At 40.0% G+C, this 20,390-nt stretch overlaps 1 protein-coding gene across 3 annotated transcripts in view; it reads right to left on the bottom strand.

The window, feature by feature from the left end:
• Positions 1–20,390, bottom strand: part of CDKL3 (cyclin dependent kinase like 3) — a 128,741-nt gene that overhangs the window by 81,244 nt on the left and 27,107 nt on the right. For all 3 annotated transcript variants that reach the window (XM_021716434.1, XM_008065867.2, XM_008065868.1), the window contains exons 4-5: positions 5,920–6,032; positions 4,412–4,551 (exon numbers count right to left, since the gene is read on the bottom strand). In XM_021716434.1, coding sequence (XP_021572109.1) covers positions 4,412–4,551; positions 5,920–6,032 — 253 coding nt within the window. The remainder of the gene's footprint in view (positions 1–4,411; positions 4,552–5,919; positions 6,033–20,390) is intronic.

Raw genomic sequence — 20,390 nt, 5'->3', positions numbered from 1 at the left:
GTGGGCTCAGGCAATCCACTCACCTCAGCCTCCCAAAGGCGTGGGATTACAGGCTGAGCCACAAAGCCTGGCTAGCATATTGTTAAATGGACAGAAACTGGAAACATTTCACCTGAAAACCAGAACAAGACAAGGCTGCCCACTCTCACCTTCTCTTGTTCAACATTGTGTTGGAAGCCCTAACTAGAGTAATTAGACAAGAGAAGGGAATCAGGGGTGTCCAAATAGGAGAAGAGGAAGTTCAGTTATCCCTCTGTGCTGATTATATGATCCTCTACCTTGAAAACCCAAGAGAATCTGTAAAAAACCTGCTTTCACTGATAAAGGACTTTGGCAAAGTCTCAGTGTACAAAATAAATATGCAAAAGACAGCTGCATTCTTATACACCAACCAACAAGCAGGCAGAGAACCAAATAAAAAGCACAGTCCTATTCACAATAGCCACAACAAAAAATGAAATACCTCAGCATCTTCCTAACCAGAGAAGTAAAAGACCTCTACAATGAAAACTACAAAACACTGCTCAAAGAAGTCCAAGAAGACACAAACAAATGGAAAAATATTCTATGCTCATGGATAGGAAGAATCAACATTGTTAAGATATCCATCCTAGCCAAGGCAATCTACAGACTCAACACAATACCCATTAAATTACCAACATCATTCTTCTTAGACAATACAGAAATGACAATACAGAAATTCACACAGAAACATAAATGACCACAAATTGCCAAAACAATCCTCAGCAAAAGAAACAAAGCAGGAAGTATCACACTTCCAGACTTTAAACTTTACTATAAGGCTATAATAATCAAAACAGGCTGGTATTGGTATAAGAATAGGTATATGGACCAATGGAACAGGATAGAGATTCCAGAAGCAAAGCCTCAATTTCTCAACCAACTCATCTTTGACAAAGCCTCCACCAACAACCACTGGGGCAAGGAGAACCTATTCAGTAAATGGTGCTGGGAAAACTGACTGACCACATGCAGAAGGTTGAAACAGGAACCCTACCGATAACCATACACCAAAATCAACTCTAAATGGATCAAAAACTAAATGTAAAACCTCAAACTATAAGAACCTTAGAAAATGCAGGAGACAGCCTTAGGGAAATTGGAACTGGCAACCAATTTCTGATCAAAACCCCAAGTGCCCATGCCTAAGAGATAAGATAGACAAGTGGGAACTCATCAAACTAAAAAGTTTCTGCAAAGCAAAAGAAACTATCAAGAGAGTGGGGAGGCAGCCCACAGAGTGGAATAAAATATTTGCCAACTATATATCTGACAAGGCCTAACATCCAGGATCTACAAGGAACTCAAACATAGCGAAAGGAAAAAAACAAACAGTCCCATTAAAAAGTGGGCAAAAGACATGAATAGACACTTCTCTAAAGAAGATATATGGACAGCCAACAGACACATGAATAAGTGCTCAGCCTCACTCATCATCAGAGAAATCCAAATCAAAACCACACTGAGATACCACCTAACCCCAGTAACAATGACCATCATTAATAAAACAAACAACAGATACTGGTGAGGATGTGAAGGAAAAGGAAAACTTCTACACTGCAGGTGGGATTGCAAACTAGTGCAACCTGTTTGGAAAAGTGTGGCAATTTCTAAAAGAACTAGACATTGTCCTTCCATAAGACCCTACTTGGAATATACCCAGAGGACCTCATCATTCTACAAAAAAGATACCTGTACACACATGTTTACTGTAGCACTATTCACAATAGCAAAAACATGGAACCAACCATGTTGTTCATCAAAGCAGTACCAAAATGTGGTACATATACACTGTTGGGAGCCGGCCACGGAGGCCCACCTGAATGTTAGGGATCAAGGTGGGCCGTGGACCCTGAGACCACTAGGATGCGTTTGGGAGCTGTTGACCCCATTCCCTCCTCCATTTTTCATTTTAGCCAAAAGGATCTCTGCCTACCTAAGCTGAAGGCTCTGTGACTGTGACAGGCATGGCTCACTCTAGAAACTCATTGTTCCTGTTTCCCAAGAACTGCGGTTTCGGCTTAGGTATTAGATATAATTCAAACTCAGGTCCCATTTGGGAGCCTTCTATATGGTACAAGCTTCTTTACAAGATTTACAAGTATATTTGTAGAATTAGTATATACATATGGAGAGCTGTTTTTAGCTTTAGATGGTATAGATGATTATCTAGAGTTACCAGAAATGGCCCAGCACAAACTTTGGGCTGGGCCACATTCCTAAGGGCCCAGCATGTACTTTGGACTGGGCTGCATTCTTTTAAACTGGTTTTTAGCTACAGTTAGAGTAGGGTTTTTCTACTTTTAGAAATTGAATTTATTTTATTCATAGAAAGTGTTGTAGAATAGGTCATGCTAACGTCAGGTAATTATGTTAGTTCAAGCATGATCAATCATGATATTTAAGGTTTAATAAGAATACAGCTAACTTTAGAAATCTCATTGTTTCCATTTTCTACATTTGCAGTTTTGGCTTTAATACAATTTACAGTTTATATTTGGGTTTTGTTTTAGAAGCTTTATTGCTGATGATCAACTTTATATATTAGGATTAGGTATTAGAAACTTTTATAGAAATTAAGATAGATATATAGGATTTTAGAATAGCCATTTTGTTAAGAGATTGTAATCAATTGTTCCTAGGAATGGCCCAGTGTGATCTTTGGACTGGGCCACATTCTTTAGGGACTGGTTTGACCTATAATTAAGAGTTTCTATAGTGTAGATAGAATTAGCACAGAATAAAAAGGTATTAGGATTTAAGTTAGTCATTAGGTGTTGTGTATGCATAAGCTTTAGAAGTTATTGGCTATTAAAATATCATGATGTTAGAATTGTTATATTGCTTTTGAGGAACATTAACCAAGCATAAGGAACAGTGAGATAATTTTGGGATTGTTCTTCCTCGTGCTTGGGAAAACACCTGGTGGGGGGGGGCACCCCTCATCCACCTGGCTTTGTGTTCACATGAAAGTCTTGTGATTTAACCTGTGAAAATTTGGGATAAAAGACTTACGGTTTGTCCCATTAAATGGCTTCTGCTCAATCCGTTGAACAGTTGTCCATTTTCTTTCTTTCTCTTTCTCTTTTATATCTATCCCTCCATCTTTCTTTTAATATCTACTACAGAATTGGCTTCTGCACTAGACAGAGTCCAGTTTCTTTCTTTCTTTCTTTTATTATCTATACCTTCCAGTTTCGCCGACGCCACCGCATCTTTCCAGGGACTCCCCAAAACCTGCAGGGGTTGGCTCCCCACAATACACAATGGAATATTATGCAGCCATAATATTTGTCCATAAGAAGGACAAACTTGGGTCAGGCTCGGTGGCTCAGTCTGTAATCTTAGCACCTAGAGGCTGAGGTGAGTAGGTTGTCTGAACCCATGGGTTCGAGGCCAGCCCAGGCAACTTGGCAAGACCTCATCTCTACAACAAATCAAAAATTAGCTGAGCATGGTAGCACACACCTGTAGTTCTGGCTACTTGGAAGGCTGAGGCGGAAGGATCACCAGAGCCCAGCAGTCAAAGCTGAGGTGGCCATGAGTGTGCCACTGCACTCCAGCCTGGGCAAGAGTGAGACTCCAACTCAAAAAAAAAAAGGAAAGACAAACGTATGGACTTCACAGCAACTTGGATGGATTTAGAGTCTATCATATTCAGTGACCTATCACAAAAACAAAGAACAGAGTACACCATGTTCTCACTCATAAGCGGATCCTGAACATTTACCATAATATTATAAGGAAGGGTTGGCAATAGTGGGATGCTGCTGGGGTGGGTGGGGAGGAGCACAACAACAATAAGGGTACCTGAGCTTAAATCAGGCAAAGTAGAGACCAAAGGGAGGTCCAAACTTTACCTGTACAATGGCCACTTGTATAACTGCCCCTGAATTGTACCCCACATCTTTAAAATAAAAAAAAAATTTAAAGACAAATAAAAAATCTAATATAAAAAAACCTAATATAAATCTAGAGATTAAATTACTTTAGGAGGCTGGGCTCGGTGGCTCAGCATGTAATCCCAGCACTTTGGGAGGCCGAGGTGGGTGGATTGCCTTAGCCTGTGGGTTCGAGACCAGCCCTGGCAAATTGGTGAGACCTAGCCTCTACAATAAGTCAAAAAAAAATTAGCAGGCACAGCAGCGCATGCCTATAGTTCCGACTACTTGGAAGGCTGAGGCTCAAGGATCACCAGAGCCCAGCAGGTTGACACTGGGGTAACTGTGAGCGTGCCACTGCACTGCAGTCTAGACAATGGAGTAAGACTCCAACTCAAAAAAAAAATTACTTTAGCAATATTTTTGAAATTTCATTAAAGTAATAATTTAAAACTATATTATAATTTATGCAAATTTCTCAGATATAAATTCTTAATCTCTTAACATACATGAACTACATCTGCCAACAATCCGTTAAGCTTTGGGTATTTTTTTCTTGCATTTTTGGGGTGTTGAACTTGAGGAAGAACCACCCCATCAAAGATGGAGCTCTTGGAAAACATATTTTGCAAGTGAGGTGTCAAATCACCTGAAAAGAGAAAAAATATGTATATTTAAAAGATAGAAAAATTAATCTACAATTAAATTAATCAAATTGCTGTGTAATCTGCATTAAATTACTAAAAACTGAGACAAGGAAGAATAATAATTATGCCTTTTAATTTTTTTTGAAATTGAACAAGGAACTATCTAAATATGTCACTTAAAAATTGAGATTTCCCCCAATAATCTATTGATAGCACATAGGCAGCAGAGAATGTAAATCCACCAGGTTTATTTTCTTTACCTAACTATAAGACATAATATGTATGTAATGCTGTCAGAAAAAACACTTCAAACTTTTACACAATTCCAAATGGGTTTCTAAATGATTAACTACCAAGTGTCCATTAGGAAAGCAAGTTGAAGCCTTACTCAAACAGCTAAAATATTAAAATTACGTAGAAGTAAAAATATTGCAAGAAAGAAACAAGGCTAGAGAATAGTAGTAGAATGGAAAGAATATAAATAGTAGTGCAGAGAACTAAGTTTTGCTATAATTAGTTCTGTGACCTTGGATAAATTCCTTCCTTTTTTGTGTCTTGGTATTCTCATCTGTATGAAATGACAGGATTAAATGCCACCATCTCTAAGGTGCCTTCTAACATTATTCTCATAACCAGAACTTTAAAGAAGACACAAAAAAGTATGATGCTTTAAGGCTCTGAACTGTATCTTAAGTCAATATTTATCCAGATTTCACTCTTTTATAATTGTTCACAGCACCTTCTTCATGATTCTATAATTACATGTTTATATAGATTTTCTCCCACCACACAATGGGTTACTCAAGCTCCTCATTCAGGAATATTAAAAAAAAAAATCAGTAATATACCATGCTCAAGTCTAACTAAAAATATTTGGGTGGTCAAAGCAGATCATCAAATAATTAAACTCTCATCAAATAGATTCTTGAATAAATTACTTAGCTATCTGGCTATTATCTTTTATTTTTTTTTAAACAAAGTGATTTCTGAGTAAATAATTATCTATCTCCAAGTGCTTTAAAAAAGCATCTGACTCAACTCCATTATTGTTTAGAGGTACAAATATTTGTAGAAGACAAAATTTAAAAACAACTTTTAGACAAACTGAAGTACATTCCTATTGTACTATTTTTATTAACATCTACTGTTAATATATGGCTTAGCTATTTGCATCCTAGCAAAAAAAATATTATTTGCAAAAAACAGAATTTCCTACCTTCTTTATCAGCCCAAGGCATCCATCTGCTGCTATCTATCAAAACAGTATGCCTCCTTGTTCTTATGCATAAAAGCTAAATTTGAAAATCAAGCAGGATTAATCTTGCAATATTTATTTTAGACATGTAACAGAACATTTCAGTAATACCTACCTACTTTTAAAACAATTTTATGGAGTAAATCCAAATCAGAGCTGCTAGGAAGATGTGGATTTCCAGTGGCCATCTCAATGGTCATACAGCCCAAAGCCCAAATATCCACAGGTCTAAAACAGATCAGAATAAATCATGTTTTCATGCAGAAATATGTAACATATCTCTTTTTTTTCTTTGAGTCTCTCTCGGTCGCCCAGGCTAGAGTGCAGTGGGCCTCTCACAGCCACCACAGTCTCGACCTGCTGGGCTCAGGTGATCCTTCCTCTTCAACCTTCCAAGTAGCTGGAACCATAGGTGTGGGCCAGCACAACTGGCTAATTTTTTGATTTATTGTAGAGATTAAGTTTCACCAAGTTTCCCAGGCTGGTCTTGAACCCCTGAGCTCAGGCAAGCCTCTCACCTCTGCCTCCCAAAGTGCCTGGGATTACACGTGTGAGCCACCAACCTTGGCCAGAAATATCTAAATATCAATTCTTTTTTTTTTTTTTTTTTTGAGTAGCAGTCTCATTCTGTCACCCAGGCTGAAGTGCACAGCCACTGCAGCCTAGACCTGCTGGATTCAAGTGATCATTTTGCCTCACTATTCTTAAAAACATGTTTTGGCTCATGCCTAAAATTCCAACACTTTGGGAGACTGAGGTGGGAAGATTGCTTGAGCCCAGGAGTTTGAGACCAGCCTGGACAACATAGTAAGATCTCGTCTCTACCAAAAAAAAAAAAACAAAAGCAAAAAATTAGGCAGGGCACAGTGGCTCACTTCTGTAACCCCCAGTACTTTGGAAGGCTGAGGTGAGAGGATTGCCTGAACCCATGTGGTCAAGACCAGCCTGGGCAACTTGGTGAGACCTCATCTGGGCAACTTGGTGAGACCTCATCTCTACAATTAAAAAAAAAAAGAAGAAGCCGGGCTCAGTGGCTCAGCCTATAATCCCGCACCTTTGGGAGGCTGAGGTGAGTGGATTGCCTGAGCCCAGCAGGTCGAGACCCACTTGGGCAGGCGAGACCTCATCTCTACAATAAATCAAAAAATTAGCCGGGCGTGGTAGCACGCGCCTGTAGTTCCAGCTACTTGGAAGGCTGAGCGGAAGGATCACCAGAGCCCAGCAGGTCGAGCTGCGGTGGCCAGGAACGGCCACTGCACTCCAGTTTGGGCGACAGAGGAGACTCCAACTCCAAAAAAAAAAAAAAAAAAATGACTAAGTAAATTGCTGTGCAAACACAATGAAATATTATTCATCTGTTAAAAATAGTGAGGTAGGTCTATCTATATATGATGAAATATGGAATGATCTCCAAGGTAAATTGTGAAGTGAAAAAAAGGAAGACTCATGAAAGATATCAAAGAAGATCTAATAAATAGAGATCTTTTATGAAGAGGTATTTCATGTTCATGGATGGGAAGATTCAATATTCTCAGGATGTCAGTTCTTCCAAGCTTCATATATTCAGTGTAATCCCAGTAAATTTAAAAATGGTCATTATGTGAGACAACACATATGTCAGTTAGCTAGATTTAGTCATTCCACAGTACATATATACTTCAAAACATCATGTTGTATACAATAAATACACACTTTTTTGTGACAGGATCGCACTCTGTTACCCAGACTACAACACAGTGGTGCAATCATAGCCCCAGGACTACATAGCCCAGTTAATTATTTTATTTATTTATTTTGTAGAAACCAGGTCACACTCCATTGCCCAGACTGGTCTCAAACTCCTGGTCTCATAGCATCCTCCCACATCGACCTCCCAAAGTGATGGGGTTACAGGTGTGAACCACAGAGCCCAGCCTCAAACAGACAATGAGATACCACTTCAAATTCATTAGGAAAGCTAGAATAAAAAAGTCAGATAATAACAAATGTTGAAAAGGATGTGGAGAAATTATAGCCCTCATATTCTGCTGCAGGGAATATAAAATGGTGCAGGTGTTTTGGAAAACAGTCTGGCAGTTCCTCAAACAATTAAACATAAAGTCACTATATGATCCAGCAATCATACTACTAGGTATATATCTAAGAGAAATGAAAACATGTCCACACAAAGACTAATATATAAATGTTTGTAGAAGCATTTTTCTAATAGCCAAAAAGTACTAAAGGTTCTTCAATGACTAAACAAAATGTATTATATTCATACAATGGAATATTATTTGGGTAGAAAAAGAAATAAAATCCTAATACATACTACAACTTGAATAAACCTGGAAAAAATTGTGCTAAATGAAATAAGTCAGTTACAAAATACCAGACATTATATCATTCTGTTCATATTATATAAAAGCCCAGAATAGGAAAATCTATAAAGATAGAGAGTAGATTGGTGACTACTTAAATTTGGGGAAGAAGGTCGGGGCAGAAGAATGTAATAGCTAAAGGGTATGGCGTCTTTACTGAGACAATGAAACTGTTCTAAAATTGACTGTGGTGATGGTTGTGCATATCTGTGAATATACTAAAAACCACTGAAATTTATGTCAATGGGTGAACTGTATTGTGTGTGAATTACATCTCAATAAAGCTCTTTTTTTCAAAAAGATATCTATATCTCTATCTATGTATCTATCTACCTGCCTGCCTACCTACCTATCTACTTATGGCTCACATCAGGTCTGGGGGAAAAAACAAGTAAAAGATGAGCAAGTCAGGTAGCAAGAAGACTGTATCCTAGGTCATGTTTTAAAAAAACTTGAGAGCTACCTTGAAAAGGCTCCCATTGATTTTGAACTTCAATAATAATAATAGTGTTAGGGCTCAGTCATGATATCCAAATTATGGTACCTTGGCTATACTTGGAACTGAAGGAGATTTAGGAAGGGTCTCAAAATCAAGGTCTCTCTGACTTTCTCCTGCACTCCTTTCTTCCCCAAGGAGATCATAGAAACCAGAATTCCTTCTCCTCTCCTCACCCTGAAGTGAACCACAGCAACTAAAACTCCTTTCTTCCAAAGCAAGCCATAACACCTGGAAAGATAGGCTGGGTGTGGTGATTACAAGTGGTCATACTTGTAATCCCAGCACTTTGGGAGGCTGAGGTGGGAGGGTCATTTGAATCCAGAAGTTTAAGACCGACCTGAGCAAGATACTGTTAAATAAAAACTTTAGGAACATTAATTTTAACAGAGTTTATTTGAGCAAGAACAATAAATAAACACTGTTAAATTTAATATGTCTAAAGTTTTTATTTTAACAGATTTGGTGTCAGAAGTGGAATCTGAAGTAAAACTCCAGCAACCCCCAGGAACACCAGGTGACCAGGTGAAGTGCCCACAGAGCCAGCTGTGTCATTGCTCTCTTGATTGTAACTGTAGTCAGGAGTGAGTTTCTCTCGGATATCAAACTCCACTAATTTGTGTTCTGACTCTCTGAGTTTATTTGCACAATATTTAGACTGAGCTGGGTCCAGGATCAAATTGGATTTGATAATTAACTGGATTGAATTCAGTTAGAGGCTTTGGACCTCAGGTAGACATCTTTACAAAAAAAATAATGTGTTCATCTCAATCCCCAAATCTGAGACTCCACCTTCTGATACTCCAGCTAATTTCACATATAAAAATCATGGGCCCTAGCCGGGCTCGGTGGCTCAGCCTGTAATCCTGCGCCTTTGGGAGGCTGAGGTGAGTGGACTGCCTGAGCCCGCGGGTTCGAGACCCGCCTGGGCAGCAAGACCTCATCTCTACAATAAATCAAAAAATCAGCCGGGCGTGGTAGCGCATGCCTGTAATTCTGGCTACTCGGAAGGCTGAGGCGGAAGGATCGCCGGAGCCCAGCAGATCGAGTCTGTGGTGGCTGGGAGCGGCCACTGCACTCCAGTCTGGGCAACAGAGTGAGACTCCAATTCAAAAAAAAAAAAATCAGCCAGGCGTGGTAGCGCATGCCTGTAATTCCGGTTTCTCGGAAGGCTGAGGCGGAAGGCTGAGGCAGAAGAATCGCCGGAGCCCAGCAGGTGAGGCTGCGGTGGCCAGGAGCGGCCACTGCACTCCAGTAAGGGCGACCGAGAGAGACTCCAACTCAAAAAAAAAAAATCATGGGCCCAGAATGTGTGCATTTTTAGAAAAATGGGTTAACCCTACTAGAGAAAACCAGTAGCTTGTATTACAGGTGTGTGTGACCACACCTGGTTAATTTTTTTATTTATTGTAGAGAGAAGGTGTCACATGTTGCCCAGGCTGATCTCAAACTCTTGGACTCAGGCAATCCTCTTGCCCCGGCCTCCCAAAGTGTTGGGATTACAGGCATGAGTCACTGTGCCTGGCAGGATGTATTTATTCATTGGTACATGGAGGTCTCTAAAAGACTAAATGAATCAAAAATTGCTTCCTTAAAAGATTCATCTGCAAAAAGCTAATGAAAAGCTTAAGCAACAGACTAAGGACATGATGAGAGAGGACTGTACTCTGACTGAACTACCCTGACTGTTCTTTCTATTTATCTGTCTCTACCTACATACTCTGAGACTACTAACCTTTTTGCTGAATCACCCTTTTGCCCTGAAGATGATGAAAAAAGAGAAATTAGACAGCTGCCTTACAAGGTAAGAACTTCTGATTAGCCAGGCTTGCCTGCTGTCACCACATTCATTCCATGGTCTAAAACTGGGCTTAGAGTCATTGTAAAAGACTTCCCTGATCCAAGAGAAAATCCTCAAAAGTTCACTGAGGAATTTAGAATCCTCATGGGAGCTTATGATCCAGGATTCTCTAACTTTTATTAATTTATTTACAGGTTACTGGGGGCTGGTGAAGGTAAAAAATGGATGGCAGCAATAGAATGGGACAAATCTGAGGAGGAGATTAAAGACCCCTCCAAAACTTCCTCATGAGAAGGACCAAAAGGAGCTAGAAAAAGTGCTGAAAATATTTTAAATTCAATTCCTAAAATTTTCCCACAAAAAATTAATTGGTCTATCATTTAATCTTGCAGACGAAAGATGAACCAGTTTTAGATTACAGAACCCACTTAGAAACACTATATGTGAAACATTCTGGGCTCAAAGTGCCCAAGGAATATTTTCTGAAGAGACTAAAACAGCATTAGCTGCTCTATTTATAAATGGACTCTGTCCTGAACTTAGCAGTTTAATTTAAAAACATAAACTAGGATGAGCAGTTATAGATATGACTAAATTGGTGGTATTAGCTGAACATTTTGAGAGGATTCTAGAGCAAGAAAAATACCAAAAGGCTAACAAGCTTATGACTCTTTAATTACAACAGTTATAAGGGCTAGGACCAAAGGAACCTTCTCGCCCTCATTTTAAATCACAACGAAGAGACCCTAGAACAAGGAATTCTTTACCCTGAGATGTCTGACTTCATTGCAAACAACCTGGACACTGGAAAAGAGATTGTCCGCCTTCATCTTAGCCCACTCATAAGCTTCCTTTTAGGCCAGACTGCTTCACCACCAACGTGAGCCCAGAAGATAATAATTCTGATAGTAATCAACACTGAGGAGACTCCAAGGGATTCTCTGATAAATTGCTCCCCATAATACCCTTGGATAGACATAGAGAAACAGAGATTCAAATAAATGGAGACTTGTGCACTGTCTTGGTGGATATCGGAGCTACACTCTGTATCTCACTTTAACAAGCCAACAAATTCCTTGGAGTAAAAAAGGTCATTTCTATGGCGGAGGTTTCAAATCAAGTTCAAGAAGTTCCCATGTCTGAACCCATCCAATTTACTTTGGGGCCCTTTTCAGAAAAACATACCTTTTTATTACATAATAATGCTCCAGTAAATTTACTAGGGCGAGACTTACTTTCAAAGCTGAAAGGGTATAAAATTCTCCTCGGAGGGAGAAATAATCTTAGAGTTACCTGATTCTGCTGAGCCAGAATTGCTATACTCTCTACAGGCAGAAATTGATAAAATTGAAACTCAGGCCTATAATACCCCTGACCTTTCAAAAATACCTGAGTATTTATAGTTTTCTTCCTCAACTGATATGGGAAGAATGAAAAGTGTGGAAACTATAAAAGTCCAAATAGACCGCTCTAAACTTTTCCCTAAATTACCCCAATATTCACTAAAACCCAAAGCAATTCAAGGGCCCTCATGAATTGCAGAAGATTTAATTTAACAATGACTTATAATTACATGCACTAACCCTCTTAACACTCCAATCCTGCCAGTTAACAAAAACAAAAACAAATGCACGAGGTTGGAGATTTGTTTGAGATTCATGAGCAGTTTAACAAAATTGTAATACCAAGGTTTACTGTAATACCAAATTCTAATACTTTATTATCTAATGTACCTGCTAATTCCAATTGGTTCATGGTAACAAATCTCTGCTCAGCCTTCTTTGCATCCCATTTCATAAAGAGAGTTAATACTTGTTTGCCTTTACTTGGAAAAATCACCAGTACACCTGGACTATAATCCCACAAGGATTTACTGAAGACCCTACATATTTTTCCCACAAGGGTTTACTGAAGACTACATATTTTTCCCATCACGATTTTTTTTTTTTTTTTTTTGGAGTTGGTGTCTCACTCTTGTCACCCAGGCTGGAGTGCAATAGCATGCTCACTGCCACTGCAGCCTCGACCTGCTGGGCTCAGGTGATTCTTCTGCCTCAGCCTTCCAAGTAGCTGTCCCATCAGGACTTAATGACACTACGGTTTCCTCAAAATCCTACTCTCCTACAATATGTAGATGACCTTTTGTTATGCCCTCCCACTAAGCAGTGCTCTAAAATGGACTCAGTTTATCTTTTACAGCAAATCGCACATAAAGGTCACAAGGTTTTGATGGAAAACCTTCAGTTTTCAAGAGGAAAAAGTCCACTATTTGGGACAGGATTTGACTGCTGAAGGGATTTCCCTCTCACCTGAAAGGATAAAAACTATTCAAAGTTTTCCTCAGCCAGTAATCAAAAGACAATTAATAGGTTTTCTTGGACTTGCAGGATACTACAGGCCCTGGGTTCCAAATTTTTCCTTAATAGTCTTGCCATTGTATGAACTCACTAAAAACACTGTACCAGAGCCTTTACCTTGTGAAGGCAAGTCATGAGCAGGCTTTTAGCCAAATGAAATTGACTCACCTAATGCCCCCAGCATTAGGACTTCCAAATTACACCAAACCTGTCACCTTGTTCGCTCATGAATTTAACAATCGGCTTTATGAATTCTTACCCAAGAATACAGGGGGAAACATTGCATATTACAGCCTTCAATTAGACAATATCTAAGGCATATCCGAATTGTTTAAAAACAGTAGCAGTAGCAGCCAAGTAGGTGGAAGCTTCGTCTGATCTGGTTTTAGGAAATAAACTTAATTTGCAAGTCCCCCATGAGGTGAAAAGTCTGTTAAATTCCAACCAAATTCAGCATTTCTCAGTAAGTAGACTAATATCTTTTTTTTTTTTTTTTTTGAGTTGGAGCCTCACTCTGTCACCCAGACTGGAGAGCAGTGGCTGCTCCCAACCATCGCAGCCTCGAACTGCTGGGGCTCCGGTGATCCTTCCACCTCAGCCTTCCAAGTAGCTGGAATTTCAGGCGCACACTATACACCCAGCTAATTTTTTTTTTGATTTATTGTAGAGATGAGGTCTCACCAAGATGCCCAGGCAGGTCACAAACTAGACTAACATCTTATAAAATAAGTCTCCTGTCTCCTTCTCATCTCCATCTAAAATGCTGCACTCTACTTAATCCTGTTTGTTCCTCTATTACCTCTGCCTGATGATGGTAAAGACCACAATCGTGTAAGTGTCATGTCAGAAATAGCAGCCCCTCGTGTTGATTTACAAGATATTCCATTGGATAATCCTGAGTTAATACTTTTGTTGATAGGTCCTATGTCAAAAAATTCAGAAGGAATATATTAGGCAGGAGAATATGCTGTTATCACCCAAAATGGAAAAGGGAACTCTTCCCCAGTCTAAGTCAGCTCAATCCGCAGAGATTTTGGCCCCCATCTGAACGTGTCATATAGCTAAAGACAAGTCAGTAAATATGTATACAGACAGCAGATATGCTTTTGGAATAGTACATAATTTTGGCAAAATAGGGAAGCTACGATGGTTTCTCACTTCTAGTGGGACCTCCATCAAAAATGGGTCCCAAGTAGATGAATTCCTTTCTGTCGTCCTGTTACCATCACAGATTGCTGTTATTAAGATACATTCTTACACCTGTAGAACTGCCTGAATATCAAGGGAATGCTTAAGCAGGTTTTTATGCTGAATCAGCAAGTGCTGAAACTGTTAGAATATGCCATTTGAATGAACTCTATAAGATTAATCCAAGCCAACTCCCTTATGATGATCTATTTAATAAACAATGCAATGCACGTGATTGGGAAAAACAGAATTCAGTGCCAACCTTGGACTCACAGAGGGCCCAGATGGCCTCCTGGTCCTTCCTGAGTCTTGAAGCTTCCATTGTTAAAGGCTCTGCACTCCACAACTTATTATGGAACAGATAAAACGATTCAAATTATTTTAAAAATACTGGTGAGGGAGGTAACTGTTCCAAAATTGCTAAAATGGTTTATAACCAGTGTTTGACTTGTCAAAGTCATAAACCTGGAAAAACAATAAAAATCTCAGGTGGCATATTTCTACCACCTGATGGACCATTTGAACATTTACAGATGGACTTCATTCAGTTGCCACCCTCAATGGGGTATCAGTAGGCTCTTTATAGTTTGCATGTTTTCTGGTTGGGTAGAGGCTTTCCCATGTAGAAAAGATGATGCTATGACAATAATTAAGAAATTGTTAGAAAATATATTTCCTTTAAGGGGCATCCCTAGAAAAATTTCCAGCAATAACGGAACTCATTTTACTGGACGAATTATAAGGCAGCTAAATAAGGTGTTATGGACATAATGGAACTACTATTGTCCCTGTCACCCTCAGTCTTCTGGAAAAGTTGAAAGAACAAATGGTATATTAAGACTGAACTTGGAAAAATTAACTGAACCCATCGGGTTGCCTTGTCAAGACACTAACTTTGGCTTTAATGGCAATCAGATCTACTCCCACTAGAAAACATATGCTGACTCCTTATGATATAGTGAGAGACCCACGAGATTAAAAAAAACCTATACTTGCTGTAAAAAAAGCGTTCAGCTTTTGTTTGTCCCAATTTGTTTGTCCCATGCTGGCTTCGTTTGCTTCTGCAACTGCTGCTAGCAGTGTATAAATGTTAAGCAATAAGCCCCTCCCGGACATTCCTTTGCTTAGATTGCAGTAGACTCTGAGGCGCTAGCCACTCTCCTGGTGGGCTCTATGTTGGTTCAAACCTCCGGCTCCCATGCCAAAGTTAATTTACACGCAGTGACTGTGTAAACCTAGCTTATCTGGCATTCCATTCCGCCCGTTTGGCAGTTACTTGTCCATCACAAGTAACTAAGCCTGAGCCCGCGCAAATCGAACTCAAATCAACCAAAGTCTTTGTAACTGCGTCATATAGTTTTTATCCAATCCTGTGTGCACAAGTTTGTAAAGCCATCCCACCCCTTCAGAATTATGTATAAAAGGTACGTGTTAACCTAGGTCGGGGCTCTCGTCCCTGAAGTCGCTGCGTCGGCTTCAAACATGAGGCCAGACTCGAGCCTGAATAAAGACCCTCGTGTGTTTGCATTGGAGCTGGCTTTCTGGTGGTCTCTTGGATTTAAAATCTTGGGTTTAACAATAGTCGCTAGAAGGTCTATGACCCAAATAATAGAACCTCATGAATCTCCTGCCCTCCTAAACTCTGACATGACTAAATACTGCAAGGCTTTTAATACATTATGCCAAAATGTACTTTCAGCAGGTAATGGAAGTTTTTCAAGATACACCAGCTGAGGACATTCAAACTCTACAGTTTAGAATCTGGAGATTGGTTCTTTAGGAAAAAACATTAGAAGAAAATTGCTCTTGAACCTTGTGGAAGGGACCATACCAAATTCTTCTTACCACCTACACTTCAGTAAAGTTTCAGGGCCTTGAAACTTCGGTCTGCATCTTACAATTCCAAAGGACCACTTCGGATTCCTGAAACTGTATACCTGTTAGAGAGTTTAAAGTAAAGCTGCCCAGGAAAATTTCTTCCCAGAAGAAACTGGCATCCTAGTTGTAGACTGCTTTTAGGGATTAATACTTCTCTGCCATCAGGAAAGCCTTGTTTTTTTATTTTTTCCTCATTTCCTGTTGCCTTAATCCTTTCATTTTCCCTACAGGAAAATCCATGGTACCATAATCAATGGATGGCTTTAGCTCGAACTTATGCTCTAGCACAAAACCAGAGCAATTGTTGGGTTTGTGGGTTAATGTCAAAAAAACAAGAAACAATTCCACTGACTCCAAAGCCTTTCCATGTTCCTAATGAGAGTCATTCTGAAACTTCAAGGGAAGAATGGAAAGCTATCCTTGATTTTCTAAACAGTACTGCTACTACCTGCTTTCCTAGACTCACAAAAAAACAACACTCTAATTTTTTCAGCTAATAACCTGATGTAGAACCAAACATAAGAACGTACCAAATGTAGAAAACCAGCCCAAGTGATGCCTGCAAAAAGTATTGTGCTTCCAAGTCTCACATCCTCAAGATTTGGGAGTTGACCAGACGCAGCGGCTCACACCTGTAATCCCAGCACTTTGGGAGGTGGAGGCGAGAGGATCACCTGAGCCCATGGGTTCAAAACCAGCCTGGCAACTTGGCAAGACCTTGTCTCTACAATAAATAAAAAATTCAGCCGGGCATGGTGGCACATGGCCGTGGCTCCAGCTACTTGGAAGGCTGAGATGGAAGGATCACCTGAACCCAGCAGGTTGAGGCTGCGGTGGCCATGAGTGTGCCACTGCACTCCAGCCTGGGCGACAGAGTGAAACTTGGATTCAAAAAAAAGAAAGAAAAGACAAGATTTGGGAGTTACCTATGGGAATAGAAGTAGTTGCTTGCATAATGTTACCAGATTAAATACAGCAGGGTATCTTTTTACTAAATGTGGTGATATATACCCTTTCAACATGCTATAAGGAGGCCACAAAAAAGTAAATTTCCCCCTGGACCTTCAGGAACTATATAGATTTGTGGGAGAAGAAATCTAACTGACCCTTGCTCAAATGCAATTAGGTGGCCCTTTTTTCCAACCCCCGAGGGCCCATATTGGATCTGTGGAGAATTTTATTCCATCTGCCTCATTGGTTCAGATCTTGCTATTTGGCCTGGTTCGCTCCTACCTTTTGAATAGCTTTCCTTGAAAATTATCTTTAATGGCTCCTATATTTGGAGTTTCAAACAGTCAATAACTGGTATTAGTACTAGTCTTGAAATAGATAAAGATGCCGGGTATGGTGGCTCACACCTGTAATCCCAGCAGTTTGGGAGGCAGAGTCCAGAGGATTGCCTGAGTACACCAGGGGTTCCAGATTAGCCTGGGCAACTTGGTGAGACCTCATCTTTACAATAAATTTAAAAAATTATCTGGGCGTGGTAGCATACACCTGTGGTTTCAGTTACTTGGAAGGCTGAGATGGAATGATTGCCAGAGCCCAGCAGGTTGAGGCTGCGGTGGTGGCTGTGAATGTGCCACTGTACTCCAGTCTGGGCAACACAGACTACTCAAAAAAAAAAAAAAAAGAAAAGGAAGAAAGAAATAGATGGAGGCAAGCTAGTTTCCACTGAGGAAAGATTCCAGTGGGGTTCCTGGAGCTCACTCTTTGTGGTAGTGGCATACCACTTGTATGGAACTTAAAACAAATTCGTAAATTAGGAAAAGCTTGGATTTTGTAGCCAATTAGGCCTCCTAGGGTTTCAGACAAATAGAAGCCCTCTCTGAAAGGTAGATGATAACATATGAGTTCAACAGAAACACTTAATGGAAAATCATGCAGCTTTAGATTTCCTTTTTGCTCAGGCTGGGAGGCCTATGTTTGGTGTTGAACAAAACTGAATGTTGGACTTAGCTCTCTCCTGATTTTGTTACTATAGAAAGCTTAATATAAAAGATGGCTGATACTGCTGTCTCCATAGACATTGCCACCAAACACATTAAAGAAAACTCTCAAAAGAAAAGAACACAAGATATTTTTATGAAAGCAACTAACAGTTGGTTTGCAGGCATCGGATGGTAAGCTTGGGTTTTCCAAGGTTTTCTAATCTTTATATTTCTTATAGTGAATCTCCAGGTTATTACGACTTGTGTTATCAGGGTAACAATGAAAATGGATATCTCTTTAAATCAGGCCACTTTACAGCAAACTATAGTCCTTAATCGCTGTCACACTCCAAATATGGACTATGACCAATTAGACCCTAATACTGTTGAACCATCTATGTTACCTACACTTAAACCTGTTTAATTGGGTTCCGTTCATTTCATAAGAACTCTTGTAAAGGAGTACACTTTGGAATTCTGCCATTTTCATATTAGTCCCCATGGTGCGCTGTATCGTCTCAATTCTTAAATGTTTTGTATGCAGTCATCTATTGAGAGTTAAATGGTCTCACTTCAACTAGATGAGCGAGAACATAAAGAAACATTCAGCTGGTGTGAAGCTATGACTTGTGAACTCCATACTAACACCAAAGAAGACTTGTGAGTTCCATACTGAGACCAAATAAGTCATTTAGGATGGTGACCGAGAGTGGCAACTATGCCTAAAGTTTTGGTCAATTTCTCCAAATTGAGAGGTTGACCAAAAGGGGGGAAATTGTTAAATCAAACTAAAACCTGAGAAAGTCTCCGGACTCCCATACGTGAGCCCTAATGGATGAACCTAACTTAGTAGACAGACAAACTGAAAACCTAACTAAGGAGTATGCTGCCCATAATAGCTGTACGTCAGTCAGTCCATCAGTCATACTTGAACCACTCATAGGCAGGTAACTATTCAAACTGTGTTCTAATAAGGCAAGTGCCAAGATGTAACCAAACCGACTGTTTCTATACCTTACTTCTGTTTTCTGTAAGTCACTTTCCTTTTTTGTCCATAAATTTGCTCCTACCACGCAGCATCCCTGGAGGCTCTCTGAATCTGCTGTGGCTCTGGGGGCTGCCCAATTCACGAAAATTTGTTTTTCTTGCTGAAATAAACCCTGTTAAATTTAATGTGTCTAAAGTTTTCATTTTAACAATAGTGAGACCCTGTCTCTTTTTTTTTTCCTTTAGAGATAAGGTCTCGCTATGTTGCACAGGCTGGTCTCAAAATCCTGGGCTCAAGCAATCCTCCTTTTTGGCCTCCCAAAGTGCTGGGATTATAGCTGTGTGCCACCATGCCTAGCCTCCCATTTTAATTTGAAAAAAACAAAACACAAAATCTAGAAAGGTCCATCTCTGACCTACCTCCCTGAAAGTAGGTCATAACAGAGGGGTTCTTCTGTATACCCAGAAGGAAGGAATGTGACATACAGAGGCTAAGAAGAATCTAAACAAACAGGCTTTGCTAGATTTATTATCATTAGATCATAATCCTTCCATCCAGTCATGTTTCTCCACAACTATCCACTTCCTTCATCAGACTTAGCATAAAAATACAGCCGGGCTCGGTGGCTCAGCCTGTAATCCCAGCACTTTGGGAGGCCGAGGTGAGTGGATTGTCTAAGCCCGCGGGTTCAAGACCTGCCTGGGCAACTTGATGAGACCTCATCTCTACAAAAAATTAGCCGGGCATGGTAGCGCGCGCCTGTAGTTCCAGCTACTCGGAAGGCTGAGGCGGAAGGATCGCCGGAGCCCAGCAGGTCGAGGCTGCGGTGGCCGGGAGCAGCCACTGCACTCCAGTCTGGGCGACACAGTGAGACTCCAACTCAAAAAAAAAAAAAAAAAATACAGTTTTCCATAAAATACAGCCTTTGTGTCTTCATTTCTGGAGTCTTCCATGTCATGTAAAACTTTGTTAAATTTGTTATGTTTTTCTCTTGCTAGCCTATCCTTTTTCATAGGAGTGTCAGCCATGTGTCAGTCCTGTAACAGGTAAGAAAAAGTTATTTCCTTTGTGTCTCTATGTTTTCAATGTTCATCCTTATGGTAGCATATATCAGGACTTCATTTCTTTTTATGGCTGCATAATACTCCATTGAATGAATCGACTTCATTTTATTTACCCACTCATCAGTTGATGGACATTTGGGTTGTTTATTCTATCTGTCTCATTGGCAGCAATGATATGATAGCAATGCACTGGAGCCCATTAAGTATGTTTAAATCTATGAGTTCATAGCAATTTTTTTTTTAATCAAAGTAATTCTGTTGTCCAGGCTGGAGTGCAGTGACATGATCACAGCTACTGCAACCTCAGTCTGCTGGGCTCAGGCAATACTTCCACCTCAGCCTTCCAAGTAGTTGAGACTACTGGCACGCGCCACCATGCCCAGCTAATTTTTTTGAGTTATTGTAGAGACGAGAACTTGCCATGTTACCCAGCCTGGTCTCGAACTCCTGGGCCCAGGCAATCCTCTTGCCTCAGCCACCCAAAGTGCTAGGATTACAAGAATGAGCCATCATGCCTGGCCTC

Source organism: Carlito syrichta, unplaced genomic scaffold (assembly GCF_000164805.1).
Source record: "Carlito syrichta isolate Samal-C Ts95f unplaced genomic scaffold, Tarsius_syrichta-2.0.1 Scaffold308816, whole genome shotgun sequence".
Lineage (NCBI taxonomy): Eukaryota > Metazoa > Chordata > Mammalia > Primates > Tarsiidae > Carlito > Carlito syrichta.
Note: the sequence above shows the minus strand (reverse complement) of the source record. Positions and strands in the feature narration are given on the sequence as shown.